Source organism: Oryctolagus cuniculus, chromosome 18 (genome assembly GCF_964237555.1).
Source record: "Oryctolagus cuniculus chromosome 18, mOryCun1.1, whole genome shotgun sequence".
Lineage (NCBI taxonomy): Eukaryota > Metazoa > Chordata > Mammalia > Lagomorpha > Leporidae > Oryctolagus > Oryctolagus cuniculus.
In genome coordinates, this window is record NC_091449.1 from 56,925,739 (window position 1) to 56,944,373 (window position 18,635).

The 18,635-nt window shown below is 56.0% G+C and overlaps 2 protein-coding genes across 4 annotated transcripts in view; both read left to right on the forward strand.

The window, feature by feature from the left end:
• The window catches only part of AARS1 (alanyl-tRNA synthetase 1), a 104,176-nt gene extending 89,967 nt beyond the window's left edge, over nt 1-14,209 (forward strand). For all 3 annotated transcript variants that reach the window (XM_070062736.1, XM_070062737.1, XM_070062735.1), the window contains 17 exons: nt 836-1,027; nt 1,558-1,702; nt 2,058-2,203; nt 3,061-3,169; nt 3,316-3,466; nt 4,171-4,295; nt 4,906-5,050; nt 6,610-6,788; nt 7,263-7,376; nt 8,292-8,498; nt 8,992-9,176; nt 10,447-10,555; nt 11,888-12,001; nt 12,477-12,596; nt 12,723-12,809; nt 13,150-13,263; nt 13,667-14,209. In XM_070062736.1, coding sequence (XP_069918837.1) covers nt 836-1,027; nt 1,558-1,702; nt 2,058-2,203; nt 3,061-3,169; nt 3,316-3,466; nt 4,171-4,295; nt 4,906-5,050; nt 6,610-6,788; nt 7,263-7,376; nt 8,292-8,498; nt 8,992-9,176; nt 10,447-10,555; nt 11,888-12,001; nt 12,477-12,596; nt 12,723-12,809; nt 13,150-13,263; nt 13,667-13,852 — 2,428 coding nt within the window. In that variant the 3' untranslated portion in view covers nt 13,853-14,209. The remainder of the gene's footprint in view (nt 1-835; nt 1,028-1,557; nt 1,703-2,057; nt 2,204-3,060; nt 3,170-3,315; nt 3,467-4,170; nt 4,296-4,905; nt 5,051-6,609; nt 6,789-7,262; nt 7,377-8,291; nt 8,499-8,991; nt 9,177-10,446; nt 10,556-11,887; nt 12,002-12,476; nt 12,597-12,722; nt 12,810-13,149; nt 13,264-13,666) is intronic.
• Nucleotides 14,210-15,454: 1,245 nt separating this feature from the next.
• On the forward strand, nt 15,455-16,625 carry EXOSC6 (exosome component 6). Its single transcript, XM_051847020.2, has one exon. The coding sequence runs from the start codon at nt 15,529-15,531 to the stop codon at nt 16,342-16,344; it is 816 nt and encodes a 271-aa protein (XP_051702980.1). The 5' UTR covers nt 15,455-15,528; the 3' UTR covers nt 16,345-16,625.
• Nucleotides 16,626-18,635: the final 2,010 nt, after the last annotated feature.

Genomic DNA, 18,635 nt, shown 5'->3' on the forward strand with positions numbered 1-18,635 from the left:
GCAACAGCCAGGGCTCAACCAGCTAAGCCAAGAGCCTGGAACTCCATCCAAGTCTTCACATGGGTGGCAAGGACCCAAGTACTTGTGCTAGCACCTGCTGCCTTCTGAAGTTGTGCGTTAGCAGGAAGCTGGAATTGGAAGTCCATTGAACCCATGGACTCCAATAATAGGTTATGAGCATCCCAAGCCCAGTCTTAATCACTAGGCCAAGTGCCCACACCTAATTCTGATCATTTTCAACGTAAATGTTCTATATGTCACTTTTTAGGCTTTATCCATATTTTTACATATTTTTAATGAATTATTGAGTTACAATTATAACCTATATATACTGTGTGTTCTGTGTTAGTCATACTTTTTTAAAATTTTATCCTAAAGATTTATTTATTTGAAAGGCAGAGTGTCAGAGAGAAACAGAGATCTTCTATCTGCTGGTTCACTCCCCAAATGGCTGCAATAGCTGGGACTGGACCAGGCCAAAGCCAGGAGCCAGTAGCTCCATCTGGGTCTCCCACATGGGTAGCAGGGGCCCATGTACTTGGGCCATCCTTCCTTGCTTTGCCAGACACATTAGCAGGGAGCTGGATCAGAATCGGAGCAGCTGAGACTGGAGATGGCACTCTGATACAGGATGCGGGCTGCCCCTCTATGGTAGTCACTCTTGAGCGGTTGAGTTCTGTCTCTGTTCTTGGTTTTGTATGCAGGCTTAGCATTAGTAATTGCCCAAGACTGAGACTTCCTTTACAGCCAATCATAAGGATCTCTTCTGTGGGTTAAAGTCAGGACAGGATCCTTGTCAGTGCCATAACTGGGCTTATCTTCCTGCTCTTTGCAGCCTGGATGACACCAAAATTCTCCCCGGCAACATGAAGGATAACTTCTGGGAGATGGGTGATACAGGCCCATGTGGCCCCTGCAGTGAGATCCACTACGACCGGATTGGTGGTCGGGACGCCGCACATCTTGTCAACCAGGATGACCCCAATGTGCTGGAGATCTGGAACCTTGTTTTCATCCAGTATAACAGGTGGCCTTGAGGTGGTCCTCCCTTCCTACCAAGAGCAGAACCTTTCTTGAGCCAAGCAGAGAAAGAGAGGGTCAACTGCATGGCTGGTTTCTCTGCCAAAGGCTCCTGTGGGATCTTCATCTTTGGGGGCAGTGAGGAGCCAGAGGCGCCCTGGAGTCTGGTGCAGCTCTTTAAATCTGATTGTCAGGTTTCCCTCTGATCTCTGGGGTGGAACCTGGCCTATTTCATAAGCCAGTCTTACCCACAAAATACCCTCTTGAGGGCTACTCCTGCCATGTATTCTTGCTTTAATTTGGGCTGCTGTTTTAAAACTCATTTCCTGGAAGCTTGCCTCACTTGAAAGTAGACCTGCAAATACCTCTCCCTCCCTTCTCCCTCCACTCCACTTTTCCCGCCAAAGCAGGCAGAGGCAAATGGTAAATAGTCCCAGCCTGCGTACTATGCCATGTAAATCAGTTTCAACCCACAGGAACTGGAGAGCTGGGAGCCTGAGTCCCTGCTTCAGCCTCCTTTTCTTTTGGACCACACAGGGAGACTGATGGTGTTCTGAAACCTCTTCCCAAGAAAAGCATCGACACGGGTATGGGCCTGGAGCGACTGGTGTCCGTGCTGCAGAATAAGATGTCCAACTATGACACTGACCTTTTTGTCCCTTACTTTGAGGCCATTCAGAAGGTACTGTCCCTGTTGCAAACATTGTAAACTTGTGGAGTTTCCTGGCGGAACTCTTAGCAGGGATGTCAAGACTAAAATGACCATGTCCTTTGCCAGCCACCAGTACCCGTTATCATCTGCCTACTTCATTGTTAATCAAATGAGGCTGAAGGCAGAGGGCAGTGTATTTTGTTGAGTGTAGGGTCTGAATGGAGGCTCTTTACTCCCCCTGCTGTCCCCTTTCTTGGGGTTATTGGATCTGGCAAGATGGTTGTCATCCTTTCTCCTAGTGCTCCTTCATCCTCTGGGCACCTCCCTGGGCGAGGCAGCACCGGGACTGCCTCCCGCTGAGCTGACTCCTGGTTTTTATCTGTAGGGCACAGGTGCTCGGCCGTACACGGGGAAAGTTGGTGCTGAGGATGTCGATGGCATTGACATGGCCTATCGGGTGCTAGCTGACCATGCTCGGACCATCACGGTGGCTCTAGCTGATGGTGGCCGGCCTGACAACACAGGGAGGGGGTAAGTATGTTGCACATAGAGCAGTGCTTGTACTGACACCATGAATTTGGTGACTGTGGAACTTAAAGCCAAATTTATTATTATCATTTCTTTTATATTATGGGTAGCAGGAAGGAACCCCCCCCCTTTTAAGGGACCAAGGGATTTTCAGCTTATGTTGATGCGTTGCCACTATATTAGATCTTTGCTATTCAGTTATTATATTTAAGGTTGTATGGTAGGATATTTACAGGGACAGGGGCACTTTTTTTTTTTTTTTAAGATTTATTTGTTTATTTAAAAGTCAGAGTTACACTGAGAGAGGAGAGGCAGAAAGAGACAGAGAGAGAGAGGTCTTCCATCCTTTGGTTCACTCCCCAGTTGACCACAATGGCCAGAGCTGCGCCGATCTGAAGCCAGGAGCCAGGAGCTTCCTCCAGGTCTCCCACATAGGTGCAGGGGCCCAAGGACTTGGACCATCTTCCGCTTTTCCAGGATCTGAAGTGGAGCAGCCGGGTCTCAAACCGGCATTCATATGGGATGCCTGTGCGTCAGGCCCAGGTGTTAACCTGCTGCGCCACAGCGCTGGCCCCTGGGGCAAGTATTGATGAGCCCTGGGAAACTCCATTACTGACACGCCAGACCTGGGGTCATGGAGATCTGGTCTGCACTTCCTTTGGGAAGCCAGACAAAGAGGGAACACAAACCAGATTTTATTCTAGCGAGTGCAGAGAAGCAGGTTTAGGATAAAAGAACGTCTGTGAAAGAGAAAGACAAAACGTTGGCCATGTTGCTTTGACTAGAATTCAGTAGAAGCCATAACAGAATCCCCAGCTAGGAATGTTGTCTACCACGGGACTGCATTCTGCCTCTTACAGGTATGTGTTGAGACGAATTCTCCGCCGGGCTGTTCGATACTCCCATGAGAAACTCAATGCCAGCAGGGGTTTCTTCGCTACGTTGGTAGACGTTGTCGTCCAGTCCCTGGTAGGTACACTTCCCTGCTACCTCTTCGGTGCAAAAGCAGTGCCTGAAGAAGCACAGGGTGGGAGATGGCTCACTGTCAGTGGGCATGACGGGTCATGGACTAGTTTCTGATTTCATGAGGCACCACACCTGTTTCTCTTTGTCAGGGGGACGCATTTCCTGAGCTAAAGAAGGACCCAGACATGGTGAAAGACATCATTAATGAGGAAGAAGTGCAGTTCCTCAAGACTCTCAGCAGAGGGCGTCGCATCCTGGACAGGAAAATACAGAGCTTGGGCGACTGCAAGACCATTCCCGGTAGGGCCCAGTTTGTGTCCTCCTCTGTCCCACTGTCTCATCCTCCTGGGACAAGAAAACCTTTTTTCACAGACTGACCGTGGACTCCCGTGTTTCTCAAAGTTGAACATAGTTTGGTTAAACTGCTTTTGCTGTAAAATGGAATTTAGAGTAAAATTATAAGTAATATAAGTAATACATGACTGTAGTAAAGCCTTCAAACGTGTAGAAGTATGAAGTGAAAATCTCTTTCCCACACTCATTTCTCAGATGTAACAACTCTTAAGATTCAAGGCATAAGTATCAGGATTTTCCTCTGTTTGCCTGCAAATGCATGTAGGTGCCTGTGTGTATATTTTTCAAGCAAAAATGGGGACATTGGTATATACTGTTTTGCAACTTGCTTTATTTTTCATCAGATGGGAAAATGAATTTCAAAGATTTTTTTAATTGCAGTATAATGTATAAAGGGGAAACACGATGGGTTTTTCACAAACTGAATGTGCTAGTGTTCAGATGAAGAAATAGAACGAGACTTCTTAGGCTTCTCCCTGGTCAGTTCCAAAAGATGTCTGATGGACTTTGTGACAGGCACACAGGACCAGCACTGACTTGCCTTTGTCTCTCATCCCCCTGTCACTCCTAGCAGCCGCCAGGGAGGGCTTGGCCTGGACAAGAAGGGGTTGTCTGTTCCTGTGTTGACACTGTTGCTTTGTGCTGTACAGGAGATACTGCTTGGCTTCTCTACGACACCTATGGCTTCCCAGTGGATCTCACTGGGCTGATTGCCGAAGAGAAGGGCCTGGTGGTAGACATGGACGGCTTTGAAGAGGAGAGGAAACTAGCCCAGGTAAACTACTCGGAGAGTGAACAGGAATCCTAGCACTTACCAAGGCAGGTTGCCGCGAAGCAAGCATGAGTTTGGTTTCCTTAAAGTCTTTCTTTTTTTTTAAAGATTTATTTATTATTTGAAAGAGTTACACAGAGAAAGGAGAGGCAGAGAGAGAGAGAGAGGTCTTCCACCCAATGGTTCACTCCCCAATTGCTGCAACAGCCAGAGCTGTGCCAATCCGAAGCCAGGAGCTTCTTCCAGGTCTCCCACGTGGGTGCAGGGGCCCAAGGACGTGGGCCATCTTCTACTGCTTTCCCAGGCCACAGCAGAGAGCTGGATCGGAAGAGGAGCAGCCTGGACTAGAACCTGCGTCCATCTGGGATGCCAGCGCTTCAGGCCAGGGCGTTAACCCACTGCACCACAGCGCCCATTATCTAGTTGGCAGAGTCTGAGGATGCTGCTTAGCTTCCTGCAGTGCAGGAGGACAGCCCCTATGATGTTGCGTGAACTGACCCAAAATATCACTGGTTCTGAGACTGGAAACTGTTGGCTAGCTTTACACCGGGAACAGTGTGGAAGTTGGAGTTCATCAGAGTAAAGGTAACTAACGCTTTTCTCGTACTGGCAGCTGAAATCACAGGGCAAGGGAGCTGGTGGGGAAGACCTCATCATGCTGGACATCTACGCTATTGAAGAGCTCCGGGCCAAGGGCCTAGAGGCCACAGACGACTCCCCAAAGTATAATTACCAGGCGGACTCCAGTGGTAGCTATGGTATGTACTGTGCTCCTTTGTCTCTGTGTTGTCTATCCCCCGGTAGGGGCTTTTCAGAGGCCAGATCAAGGCTCGGCAGATCTCTGACAGCCTCTCCCGTAGTGCTGCAGGAGTTGTGCTGTGTACTTCTGTATCCATGGCCATTCCTGGCTGCTAGTTTTCTTAACTCTTGATTTTGAAATAATTACACTTGCGGCCGGCGCCGTGGCTCACTAGGCTAATCCTCCGCCTTGCAGCGCCGGCACACTGGGTTCCAGTCCCGGTCGGGGCGCCGGATTCTGTCCCAGTTGCCCCTCTTCCAGGCCAGCTCTCTGCTGTGGCCAGGGAGTGCAGTGGAGGATGGCCCAAGTGCCTGGGCCCTGCACCCCATGGGAGACCAGGATAAGTACCTGGCTCCTGCCATTGGATCAGCACGGTGTGCCGGCCGCAGCGCGCCAGCCACGGCGGCCATTGGAGAGTGAACTAACGGCACAGGAAGACCTTTCTCTCTGTCTCTCTCTCTCACTGTCCACTCTGCCTGTCAAAAAAAAAACAAAAAAAACAGAAACAATTACACTTGCAGGAAGTTGTAAAAAAATTTGTAGGAAGGCTCCACGTAACCTTCTTCCAGCTTCCCTCAACTATAACATTTTACAAGAAATCAGGCAGTTTGTGTTGATACACTGGAATTTTGCATCAGGATAGTCACATTCTAAAGTAAAGAAACAAATAAATACGCAATTCTGTTTTTGCTTTTTTGACCTGAGAGGGCACTTACACTGAAACCTGTCTAAGGAAGCCCACAAAATGAATGTTGTACATTCTTTAGAAGATGACCTTGAGGCCGGCGCCGCGGCTCACTAGGCTAATCCTCCGCCTAGCGGCGCTGGCACACCGGGTTCTAGTCCCGGTCAGGGCGCCAGATTCTGTCCCGGTTGCCCCTCTTCCAGGCCAGCTCTCTGCTGTGGCCAGGGAGTGCAGTGGAGGATGGCCCAGGTGCTTGGGCCCTACACCCCATGGGAGACCTGGAAAAGCACCTGGTTCCTGGCTCCTGCCATCGGATCAGCGCGGTGCACCAGCCGCAGCGCGCCGGCCGCGGCGGCCATTGGAGGGTGAACCAACGGCAAAGGAAGACCTTTCTCTCTGTCTCTCTCTCTCTCACTGTCCACTCTGCCTGCAAAAAAAAAAAAAAAAAAAAAGAAGATGACCTTGGACTTGGGAATTTATTACCATTTTATTGGGACTCACCAATTTTTTTGCTCAGTAGCTAGGAGCTAGGGTGACCAGCCATCCCAGTTTGCTCAGAACTGTCCCAGTTCTGACACTGAAAGGCTGCATCCCAGGAAGCCCCCAAGGCCTAGACACCGGACCATTGGTCATCCTGCTGAGTGCTGTGTTCCCTGGTGGGAAACCAGCATGCTGAGTCCTTTAGTGGAGTCTAATGGGTGCTTCCAAAATACAGTCAGACAACTAGGACCCAGGAAAAGTTTGAGAAATTGACTCCAGCAAAAGCCAACCACGACGGTGTGGATGAAGTCACTGACCCTGTCTTCTCCCCTGTGTGCACTTCCCTCGAGCAGTGTTTGAGAGCACTGTGGCTACAGTGCTGGCTCTGCGCAGGGAGAAGATGTTCGTGGAAGAGGTGTCCACAGGCCAGGAGTGCGGAGTGGTGCTGGACAAAACCTGTTTCTATGCCGAACAAGGAGGGCAGATCTACGACGAGGGCTACCTGGTGAAGGTTGATGACAGCAGCGAGGACGTGAGCCAACACTTCTTCCTTGTTAGCTGGGGAGGGCCAGGCATAGAGCCCCGTAGCTTCTCATGGTTCCTCAGACATTGGGGAACAGACCTGACACTGGGTTGGGTCCCATCGTCAGCGTCTGTAAAGCCGAGGGAGCTGCTGTTTGTACTTCCTTCTTTCCTAGCTATGAGATAGCCTTGGAGGAGGATTCTTGCAGCCTAGGCACCAAGGTTGATCTTTGGTTCATACAAGGTTTCTTGATAAATAAGGAGAGGCAGTTCTCTGAAGGGCAGACATCCTAGGAGAACACTCAGCCTGTGGCTCTGCCACTGCTAAGTTTTATCTTGGATGAGTTAGCCTGTCTCCCCAGGCTTCAGGCCCCTTAGATGGATTGAATTCTCTGATGCTCCTTAATATTATGTGTGTGTCTGAGAGAACGGATCTATCTCAAAGAGACGTTTGCCTAATGGTTCTCTCCTTGGCTCCTCTTAGAAAACCGAGTTTACAGTGAAGAACGCTCAGGTGCGCGGAGGGTATGTGCTGCACATCGGAACCGTCTACGGCAGCCTGAGGGTAGGGGACCAGGTCCGGCTGTTTATCGATGAGGTGAGTGGCGCCCCAGTGGGCCTTCTTAGTGGTCACCTCCCTCTGTGCTTGAAATTGGCCCCTCGGCGTTGGCCCTCCTGAGTGAAACTGTAAGTAGAGCGCACGAGTGTGTATTGGCGCATCTGTGAATTGTGAGGGATGTAACTAAGAGCTACAGGCATCTGTCCCCAGTGATTGCATAACTGAGTTCTTTAACAGCCTTGTGAACTTGTCTCGTGGATTGCTTTTCTAAGTTCAGATACCTGTCAGGACCCAAGAGCCTGTGCTGGCTAAGAGCTGGGCTCTGTTGTGCGTGATAGAGGCTCCAGAATAGCAGCAGCTTGAAACAAGGCAGCAGTGCGGAGTTGGCACCTAAAAGCCCGACCAGACACAGGGTCGTAGGGCCGAGGCTTTCCTCCCCTGTTGCTCCACCATCATTCCTGGAGTGTTGGCCTTGATTTCGTCATCCAAGAAAGGAGGGGTCAGGTTCTACAAAGGGTCAGATACTAAATAATTTTGGCTTTGTAGACTATGCTTTCAATGAGTTCCTCAGCTCTACTGTTTAGTGAACAGGCAGCCATAGACAATATGTAAGCAAATGGAGGTGGCTGAGGTCCATACACCTTTTTATCAACACAGACTACAGTTGGGATTTGGCCCATAACCCATAGTTTGCCAGTTCATGTTCTGGTGTTGGGAGAAGGGGAGAGGGGAGGGCATGCTCCCTTGCTTTCAGAATATGTGTCACTCCTGCTCTCAACCTCCTGACCAGAATTGAGTCATGTGGCACAGGTATCTGCAAGGAAAGCTGAGCCGTGCCTTCACTGTAGGCAGCCATGTGTCTAACTGGAGATTCCACTACTGCGGGAAAGGGGGCGGTACTGCGGCACGGCTAGCAGTCTTACAGACCTCTCTGGCCACTTTGGCGCTTTACAGCCCCGACGGAGACCTGTCATGAGCAACCACACAGCAACCCACATTCTGAACTTCGCCCTGCGCTCAGTGCTCGGGGAAGCTGACCAGAAAGGCTCACTGGTGGCCCCTGACCGCCTTCGGTTTGACTTCACCGCCAAGGGGGCCATGTCCACGCAACAGATCAAGAAGGCTGAAGAGATTGCTAACGAGATGATTGCCGCAGCCAAGGTAGGCTGGGTCTTGTCTCAGTTCTTGGGTTATGAGCCCCACTCAGTGCTTCCTGCACCACCACTTTGTATTCAGAGGTTCAGCCGTCCAAATGCTCTCACTGCGCTGTACTGTATTCTGCTCTGCACACAATTTGTTTCAAGCAGTGATTCTCAAACATTGCTTTTTAGGGGGCGAGAGGGGCTGTTTGGTACATAAAGAGGGAGGTCTTTGATTGCCTCTCCTTAGGCTACCCGGAGCCCTTCCAGTTGTATCTGTTTACGTAGAGCACACCCACGTACCGCTTGGGTCACGGCTTAATGGAGCAGGTGCACGTGCCCACCTTGATCCTCCTGCCTGTTCCGTGGTGCATTATCTCAGGAGGCTGAGGGCACGTGCCGAGCCCTGTGGGAACCCTGGCATCTGCTTGTGAGAACCGTGCTCTTGCTGCAGCTTCCTGCTGCCCATCCAGAGAAGATTTTTCCCAGCTTTTTTTCTGTTCTTTCTGTGGCAGCCTGTCTACACCCAGGACTGTGCCCTGGCAGCAGCGAAAGCCATCCAGGGCCTGCGGGCTGTGTTTGATGAGACCTACCCCGACCCCGTGCGAGTTGTCTCCATCGGAGTGCCAGTGTCCGAGCTCTTGGAGGACCCTTCTGGGCCTGCCGGCTCCCTCACCTCTGTTGAGTTCTGCGGGGGAACGTGAGTACCGCAGGAGGAGCAGCAGTTGGTGGGGCCTCCTGCCTCTTGTCAACCTGCCACCACCCTCCAGGGACGTAGGGGATAGGCCAGCCCCGCTCTCAGTGAAGTCCTCAGAAGAGCATTGCCGAGAACCTTAGCAGTTTAGTGCCTGAGCCAGGCCCTCTGGTGCTTGATGTTAACATAGCCTGGGTTTGTGATGAAATGTTCTTCCTAGGAGGACAAGGTAAAAATACTGTGTTAATGCTTACCACACAGATACTTGCTGTGGTTCCCTGGGCTGACGCTAGGATGTGTCAAGGCCCCGGGGTGCTCACCGAGCTCCTGATCGGGTGCCAGCCCCTCGCCACCCCAGGCACCTCACCTCATGCCCTTTCCAGCCTGAGCAGCATCTAGGGATGAGCTCAGCCCCTGAGTAGGCCACCGGCTAGGCCCAGCTCCCTTTGCCTGGGAGCGCGGTTAGCATGGCCTAGAAAGTTCTGATTCCAAAGGAAGCCCACTGAAAAGCACATTCAGAAGGTCACGGTTGGCCCCATTGAGGGCCTGCAGGCCTCAGGCAGGTGGAACATGAGGCTGGAGGGATAGGATCCGGGGGGACCGTGTCCCAGGCCCCTGCCCAGCTGAGGGAGCCTTCACGTGAGTCCCACTGCCTGAGTACCAGTTTGCTGTCACTCTTTCGACCACAGGGACAGCTCTCAGAGACTTTACCATGCTTGCAGAGTAGACTGGGAGTTCGTGAGCATTTGAGATTCTCGAACAACTGGAGAATAAAACCTATTTGCTTAAGGGGTTGTGGTAAGATTTTAAAAAGAATCCTCCAGTATTCTCTCCTAGCAAACAGAGATACAAAAAAGGCCTCATGTTGCACCAAAGGAAGGAAAATTCACATTTAGCCTAGTTCTGCACTGGATATTAGCAGTAGTATTATTGGATTAGGTATTAGGGATTACACAGCACTTGACTTCGTTTGGTCTTCACCGCCCCCACAAGAGGGCGCACTGTCCCCACTTTATATATACGAAGGCTGAGGCTCAGAGAGACGGGGTCTTGCTCAGTATCAGAATGCTCTCAAAGTCGGGCTTTCTCCCCCTCCTCCCCTTCTTCCTGCGTCTCTAGTCCTTGATTAGCCAGAGCCATGTTCTGGAATTCCCTTAAGCACGATGAGCCACACAGTGTTCCTGGCAAGAGCTCCCCAGGAAGGGATTGCCTCTCAGGGGGCAGGGCGGGGGCACCTGGGCTTCTTCCTCACAGAGGCTTTGTGTCTGCCCTTCAGGCACCTGCGGAACTCAAGTCACGCCGGAGATTTTGTGATTGTGACTGAAGAAGCGATTGCCAAGGGTATCCGGAGGATCGTGGCCGTCACAGGTGCCGAAGCCCAGAAGGTGAGCCCACTGGGCTGCCGTGCAGCTCATTTGAATGAGGCGAGAGGAGCCCAGCCTGAGAGTCCAAAGGGAAGACCGTGCTGCCCCAGAGTGTCCCTAGATACGCAGCCTGGCAGAGCAGAGCCGCCACTGCACAGCTTTCCTGCCTGTCTGTGTTAGTCACCCTTTCATTGCTGTCACAGGCAGCCCGGGGCAGCCTAACTTCGTAAAGGAGAAAGGTTTAGTTTGCTCACAGTTCTAGAGGTTCCCAGCCCAAGAGCCCCACTGGCTCCGTCCTGGCGTTGGGCTTCTTGTTAGCAGAGCCCTAAATTGGCTCAGAGCCTCACATGACAGGGGATGGAGAGTGTGCCCTGTCTGTACCACCCTGGTCTCTTTCTCCCCACAAGGCCAGCAGGAGTCAGTCGTGAGGGTCCCACCCTGCTGGCCTCTTCCTGGCTCACCACTTCCCAGAGCAAAGGTCCCACCTCTCAACGCTGTAATGAGATGAAGTGTCCGCCTTCTTAGGGCCATTAACAAGACCTTGGGGACTCAGCTGAGTTCAGGGGGACAAGTGTTCAAGCCACAGCACAGCCTTTCTTTTTTTTTATTTGACAGGTAGAGTTATAGACAGAGAGACAGAGAGAAAGGTCTTCCTTCCATTGGTTCACTCCCCTAATGGCCACCATGGCCGGTGCTGCACCGATCTGAAGCCAGGAGCCAGGTGCCTCATCCCAGTCTCCCATGCGGGTGCAGGGCCCAAGCACTTGGGCCATTCTCCACTGCCCTCCTGGGTCACAGCAGAGAGCTGGACTGGAAGAAGAGCAACCAGGACTAGAACCAGTGCCCATAAGGAATGCCGGCGCCGCAGGTGGAGGATTAACCTAGTGCGCCATGGCGCGGGCCACACAGCACAGTCTTACACTTAATCGTTTGAAACGTGCGAGAGTTCAGCGCTGACGCATCTGTGTCTAGGAGGGGAGGCCGTGGCCGAGCTGCGGCTTCAGGTGTCTCCTTGCCTATCCCTGTGCCCCTGAGGCTGTGTGCCTAGTCTGAGGTGCGGGCAGATAGAGGGACAGTTGCCCTGGGGTAGAGCTGGAGAGCTGGGATTTCAGGGGGTGCCAGGGGCCCCCGATTCGCCAGTTCTCAGCCACACCCTGAACTTGAGTGTGCACTCTGCTGGCCAGGTGTGTGAGGAGGGTGCCCCTTTGTGGGGTGCGAGGCTGCCTGACCCGAAGAGACCTCTGGTGGTGTCTTGGGGTGTGTTGCTCTGGAACCTGCCATCGACTGTCCACAGTGAGGCTGGATGGAAGCTGCCTGTCCTGGAGGTCCCAACTCTGACTGTCCCCCTCCCAGGCCCTCAGGAAAGCGGAGAGCTTGAAGAAATCACTCTCAGTCATGGAGGCCAAAGTGAAGGCCCAGACTGCGCCCAACAAGGATGTTCAGAAGGAGATCGCCGACCTCGGAGAGGTGAGGGCAGCCCCCTCCCTGCTCAGGGACCTGCCCGGACCACACCTGCCTAAGGAACGAGAGCTCCCTGCATCCAGGCGGGTCCTGGTTCCGTGTGGCATGGGCCTTGGCTGACTCGCCCTGCTGCTCCCGGTGCTGCTGGCATGAGGGGCAGTGGTGAAGGTGCCTGGTGGTCACTGGTACCTGGGGCTTCTGGTGAGCCCACCACAGCCTGCGTTCATGGCTTGGAAAGGACCAGGGCTCACAAGGGAGCCCCGTCTGTGCAGTTTCTCCCTCTCCACTCAGCTTGTTCCAGCTGCTGCGGTCGCTCACCATGTGCCCAAGGCCCCTGCGTACCGTCGTGTTTGTTTTCTCTCCTCCTGGACACTGCTCAGGGAGGACTCGGGTTCCAAGCCAGAGGGTGGGTGCGCGGGCTGGAGCCTCGCGTCAGAGCTCCGTGCAGCCAGATGCAGATGGTCTTCTGTTCTGGGTCTAGGCCCTGGCCGCGGCAGTCATCCCCCAGTGGCAGAAGGACGAACTGCGGGAGACTCTGAAATCCCTGAAGAAGATCATGGATGACCTAGACAGAGCCAGCAAAGCCGACGTGCAGAAGCGAGTGAGTCCTGCGGTGCGGCAGGCTGGACAGGAGCCTGGAGGACCTCCTCGGCGGGCAAGACTGCTGTCAGGGTGTTGGGGTCTGGGCCTTTGGCCGGAGCCTGACTTCCGGACTTACCTCTTGCAGGTGTTGGAGAAGACAAAGCAGCTTATCGACAGCAACCCCAACCAACCCCTCGTCATCCTGGAGATGGAGAGCGGCGCCTCGGCCAAGGCAACCCAGGGGCTGACCCTCACCATCACGTGTTCCCTTCCCTGCGGGTCTCATCAGCCCAGGGGTGGCTGACGGGTGGGCTTAGTGGCTCCGAGCCGAGTGGGCTCCTGAGGGCCCCTGTCCGGGGTTGAGGTTCAGCTGAACCCTGGAGCGAGCGGCCGGCTGGGGGGCTCTGGCTCCTGGCTGGAGGGAGGAGCAGCTCCCTGGAGGCGGGAAACAAATCCCCGAGCCAGAGTGTGGCAGGGCCCCCTCCTGGGAGGGATGGGACACTCCGAGGGCTGCGCTTTGCAGGCTGCTCTGTGGCGAGCAGGGCTGTGGCCTGACCCCGGTCCTCCCACAGGCCCTGAATGAAGCCCTGAAGCTTTTCAAGACGCATTCCCCTCAGACGTCTGCCATGCTCTTCACGGTGGACAACGAGGCTGGCAAGATCACGTGCTTATGTCAGGTCCCCCAGGTGAGAGCCACCGCAGCCAGTGGGAGATGCCGCCTGGGGTTTTCAGAGGGAGCTGGGTTCCTCGGGTTGTTTGCCGATGCCCACGGATGTGGGTGCAGCCCGGTTAGAAGTAGTGGGCCTCCTGCCCACCTGCTGGTCACCTTCACCGGGACCCCACCCTTCCTGTCTCGCTGGTGAATGTGTTTAACTGTAATGGCTGTTGCCCAGCCTTGCCGCTGGCTTGGACTCATGCTAACGGTGGCCACTGACTGCCTCCTGTACCAGCTGTGGCGTTTCTCAGCCTCCAGCATTGTCACCTGGGGCAGGCGTGGGTGTCTGTGGCTCCCATCCTTTTCCTTTCTCTCCATTCATCCTGCGATCCCATCCTCTGTCCTGACTCCCACTTCGCCTTCCTGTGTTCCAGAATGCAGCCAACAGGGGCCTAAAGGCCAGTGAGTGGGTGCAGCAGGTGTCGGGCCTGATGGATGGCAAAGGTGGTGGCAAGGACATGTCTGCCCAGGCCACGGGCAAGAATGTGGGCTGCCTACAGGAGGCACTGCAGCTGGCCACTTCCTTTGCCCAGCTGCGCCTGGGAGATGTGAAGAACTAGAGCAGGGGCAGCTTCCCTGGGAGCCATCTCCCCGTCACCCGTTTGCATCAGTCCAGCCCAGAGATCTCCGTCTGCCACAAAGACTCCTGAATGCTGGGACCTGCAAACAGCCATCCGTCCTCCTAACCCAGCAGTAACTGGACACCCCTGGGAGCTGTCCTGTGCCTCGGTCCCCCTTGATATTTCTGCCCGGAGGCCTGCACGTTGGCACTGCCCGTCTAGAACCACTGGCCCAGGATCGCTGTCTACCTGTGTCAAGTTCACATCCAGAAATGCAGTTCTTTGCTGACCCGAGGCTTCTGGGTCTGCAGGTGGGCACTTGTGCTGCAGAGAATAAAGGACCATGTGCAATACTCATTGATGCCTTCTGGTCATTACCTCCCAGCATGCACCCCTGCTGACAGCTCTTGGCTACCCGAGGGTGTGTAAAACATGCTGACTCCAGCTCAGTCCAGCCCTAAACCCTTGAACTCAGTGTTTGTGGAGACGGGGGTGAGATGGAGAGAGAGGCTCTAATAATTCAGTGGTCCGAGGGGTTACAAAGCAAAGGTGCGCCTGGAGAACCTCCATTGTTTTTTTCTTTTAAAGATTGATTGATTTGAAGGGCAGAGTTACAGAAAAGCAGAGAGAGAGAGGTCTTCCATCCACTGGTTCACTACCCAAAGGGCTGCAGTGGCCGGAGCTGTGCTGATCCGAAGCCAGGAGCTTCCTCCAGGTCTCCCACGCGTGTGCAGGGGCCCAAGCACTTGGGCCATCTTCCACTGCTTTCCCAGGCCATAGCAGAGAGCTGGATTGGAGCAGCTGGTCTCAAACTGGTGCTCACATCGGATGCCAGCCCTGCAGGCGGCGGCTCTGGCTCATGTCCCTCCCCTCCCTCTGAAGCTCTTCATGTGGGGTCAGGGTATGAGGCTGGAGGGCAGTCTCTGGTACAGAAGATGTTTAAGGTGCAGCTATTGCCTCCTACTCTAGTGTCTGCCCATCACTCCCACTTGACCCAAAGACACTGGCCGGTCTCTGAGTCCAGTTTCCCCAAGTCTAAAATGGCAGAGTTTGGAAGGTGAAGGTACTGCTTGCCTGTGCCAGCCCCAACGGATGTCCTGTCCTCTGGATACAGCGGCTGGCCCCAGAGCCCAGGTCACGGTGCTGCTGACAGTGGAGGGAGAAGGAAAAGCAGGTGCATGCTGGGGTGAGGGGCGGTTCTCAGGGTGGGAAGGGGAGGCAGAAAGGGGGTGTTGATGTCCGTGTTAATGATACAAAGAGACTTACATAAAGCCAGTGCTGGAGAGAGATTCCATCCATCATATAGGCCTTCGTGCCAGCCAGGGGCTTGGGAGTGAGCAAGGCCAACTCCCCGGTGGGGACATATAAAATAGTCCCACAGATTAGTGCAAAACTAAGATAACTACAGCCTGCATAAGTGAGAAGACTAAGCGCTCGGGTAGGACCTGGCCTGGGAGACAGTCAACCGGCCCGTCCAGCCCTGGGCAACCTTGCTGCGGCTTCAAAGCCTTGGCGCCGCAGCCGTTCTCCCTCCACGGCGCCAGGGGGCAGTGCAGCCGCGACTGCCTGCGGCTCTCCCGACAGCCCCCGCGCGAGCGCGCGTCTTCAAGCGGGCGGAAGAGCCGGAGCGCGCGGTAGGACGACGGGCGGAAGCGGTGTGCTCGCCAGGTGCCGCCATGCCCGGGGACCACCGCCGCATCCGCGGACCAGACGAGTCGCAGCCGCCGCAGCTGTACGCCGCCGACGAGGAAGAGGAGCCCGCCGCCCGAGACCCGACGCGGCTGCGGCCGGTGTACGCGCGCGCCGGGCTGCTGAGCCAGGCCAAGGGCTCGGCCTACCTGGAGGCGGGAGGCACCAAGGTGCTGTGCGCCGTGTCGGGCCCACGCCAGGTCGAGGGCAGCGAGCGAGGGAGCGGCCCTGCCGGCGCCGGCGGCGAGGCCCCGGCCGCGCTGCGCGGCCGCCTGGTCTGCGATTTCCGCCGTGCGCCTTTCTCGGGCCGCCGGCGCCGGGCGCCTCCGGGCGGCGGCGAGGAGCGCGAGCTGGCCCTGGCGTTGCAGGAGGCGCTGGAGCCGGCCGTGCGCCTGAGCCGCTACCCGCGCGCGCAGCTCGAGGTGTCGGCGCTGCTGCTGGAGGACGGCGGCTCGGCGCTGGCCGCCGCCCTCACGGCCGCCGCCCTCGCCCTGGCCGACGCGGGCGTCGAGATGTACGACCTGGTGGTGGGCTGCGGCCTGAGCCGCGCGCAGGGGCCCACGCCCGCCTGGCTGCTGGACCCGACGCGGCTGGAGGAGGAGCGCGCCGCCGCCGGCCTCACCGTGGCCCTCATGCCGGTGCTCAACCAGGTGGCCGGGCTGCTGGGCAGCGGGGAGGGCGACGCGACCGAGACTTGGGCCGAAGCCGTGCGGCTGGGCCTCGAGGGCTGCCAGCGACTCTACCCGGTGCTGCAGCAGTGCCTGGTGCGGGCCGCCCGCCGCAGGGGCGCCGCCCTGCCCTGAGCCGGCGGGCGAAGTGGAGCCGCGAGCGGACAGAGCGTGCGGAGATGGACAGTTGCGTTGGAACGGCTGTCGACAGACGAACGTTTGACGATCTTTCCAGTCCCCAGCCAGAAGCCAGCGCAGGAAGCCGCGGGCTGCTTGCTTACTCCCGAGCTGGGAAGGACTTGAGCCGGCCTGGTCCGGAGCGCGGGATCTGTGTGACTCCGGAGACGATGGACAGGGCGCTGCGCCTTCTCACAGCGGGACTGAAACAACAAAACCGTTTTTTTTTGTATTCGAAATACGCGTGTCGTGGTTCTTAGTACAGGATTTTCAGAGAGAGCAAGGCTCCCTGGCGGTGAGGCTCAGGACAGCACTGCCCCGCCTGTGTCGTGTCCCTTGGACCGGTGAGCCGACCAGACGGGCCAGAATCCTGAAGCAGCTGCGGGTTTAGAAGTGGGCCGTGTGCTTGGCAGGAAGACACGCCGCCGCCTCCGGTGCCCGTGAGGGCGGCTGCTGCGCCGGGAGGAGAGTTGGACGGCCCGGGAGCACTCGGGGGTCCCGGAGCTCATGGCTGTGCCGCGAGAGGCCCCAGCGCAGGGTTCCCGAGAGCTGGAAAGGGTTTTGCTGGGGGTGGAAGCCGGATCCCAGCCTTCCGTGGCCAGGGCCACAGCAGTCCAGTCAAAGGCCTGCACTGCCGCTGAGTGGGCCCCTGGGCTGCCTTCATCTGCCCGTTGTCCAGCCTGAGCCCCTGGGGAGAGGGCGGGTGAACTGGCTTCTGGGAAAGCAGAGGAGCATGGCTACGCTGTATGGCAGGAGGGGAGTCTTCCTTGAACCCTGCTGGCTTGGGCTTAACAGAATCGAGGGAGCCAGCGGAGACCACAGTGGGGAGGGCCGGGCACCCAGCTCTGGATGACCTGCTAAACTTGTCTTGAAGGGCTGGCCTGGGGGAAGCCCAAAGACCAGGGTGAAGTTCTGGGGCCACACCACAGTCCTTTGGCAGAAGAAATGCAATTTTTATTTTTTTCTGTTCTGACAGCAGATCTGCAAACACACAGTGTCACACCAGTGAAAGACAAGATAGGAATGGACAGGACAGAGAAAGGATGTCCCTGTTGGAAAGGACAGTCGGAAGCAAAAGGGGCCCATGTAGGGCAGAGACCCAGGACTTTACAACTGGGCGGGGAGGGGAGACTGTGGGAACACAGGTGTGTTTCCTGTGCACCACTGTGCCTGGAGCAGCTGTTGGGGGACGACTGCAGCCTGATGCTGCACACCCGGCAGCCCTGGTGGTGTGTGGGGAGGGGGTGCTTCAGGTGCCCCTGCAAACCAGGATGGTCTCAGGCAGCCTGTCTCCCAGCCCCGCCAGCCCTAGGACCACCATCTGGAAACCCCCTCCCCCCAGGGAGGGGCTCTCCCGCTGGTCTGGCCGAGCCCTGTGCCTCCGTTTGCACTGCCCCAGCTCCAAAATGGGTGCCACTAGGAGGCCTTCAAAACAATACAAGAAGGTGCCTGGCGCTGGCAGGCCAGGGAGGATTCCCACCTACTCACTGCCCTCCTGGTCTGATGTGTGATTCTTCACCTGTGGGAAAAAACAAGCAGGACTGGCTGCCAACACAGTACCCAGCCCATCGTGTCAGGAGCTAGACTCCCTGAGTCTCTGGGCATCCAGACCAACCAGGAAAAAGAGCATTCTCCATGTGGCCTGCTCTCTCAGCAGACCCAAGGGCAGAGCTGGGATAAACAGCAGGGTGTTGCCTCTGAGGTCACAGTCCTAATCCCCACCCCCACCCCACGCTCCTGTACAGGCCTCAGTCTGATCGTGCACACAGGGAGACACGGGGACCCCAGCAAGTGGAGATGGGGAGGAGGAGCCAGGCCACTTACTGCCTGCTCTGTGCTGGTGCCTGCCTTGGCACTGTCCCTCTGCGCACCGGGCCTCGCCCCTGGGCTCCCACTGGTTTTCAGTGCCTCGGCACCAGGCGCTCTCACTGCCTGGACCCCTGGTCTCTTCACTGTCCGTCGTCCCTGTGCAAAGGGAGGCACCCGTCAGTAGAGGTCCCAGCTGGTCCAGGGAGCCACCTGATGCCCAGCTCTGATTAGGTCCTGAGGCGCATGGCCTGGGCAGTGTTCTGCCTCCAGAAAGTTGCTGAGAGGGTGGGGGTGATGGGACAGCCCTGGAGCCACAGGAAGAGCCAGAGCGAATGGGGAGAGGACCACCCAAGGAGAGCCTGGAAAACCGGAGGCAGGGCTCCAGGCACCCCCCACCCCCACCCCCTATCTTCAGGAACTGGGCGTGGGCTGGGCTTACA

Bases quoted from the DNA above. Each gene is read 5' to 3' on its own strand.
- EXOSC6 (XM_051847020.2), top strand. From the start codon at position 15,529: ATGCCCGGGGACCACCGCCGCATCCGCGGACCAGACGAGTCGCAGCCG.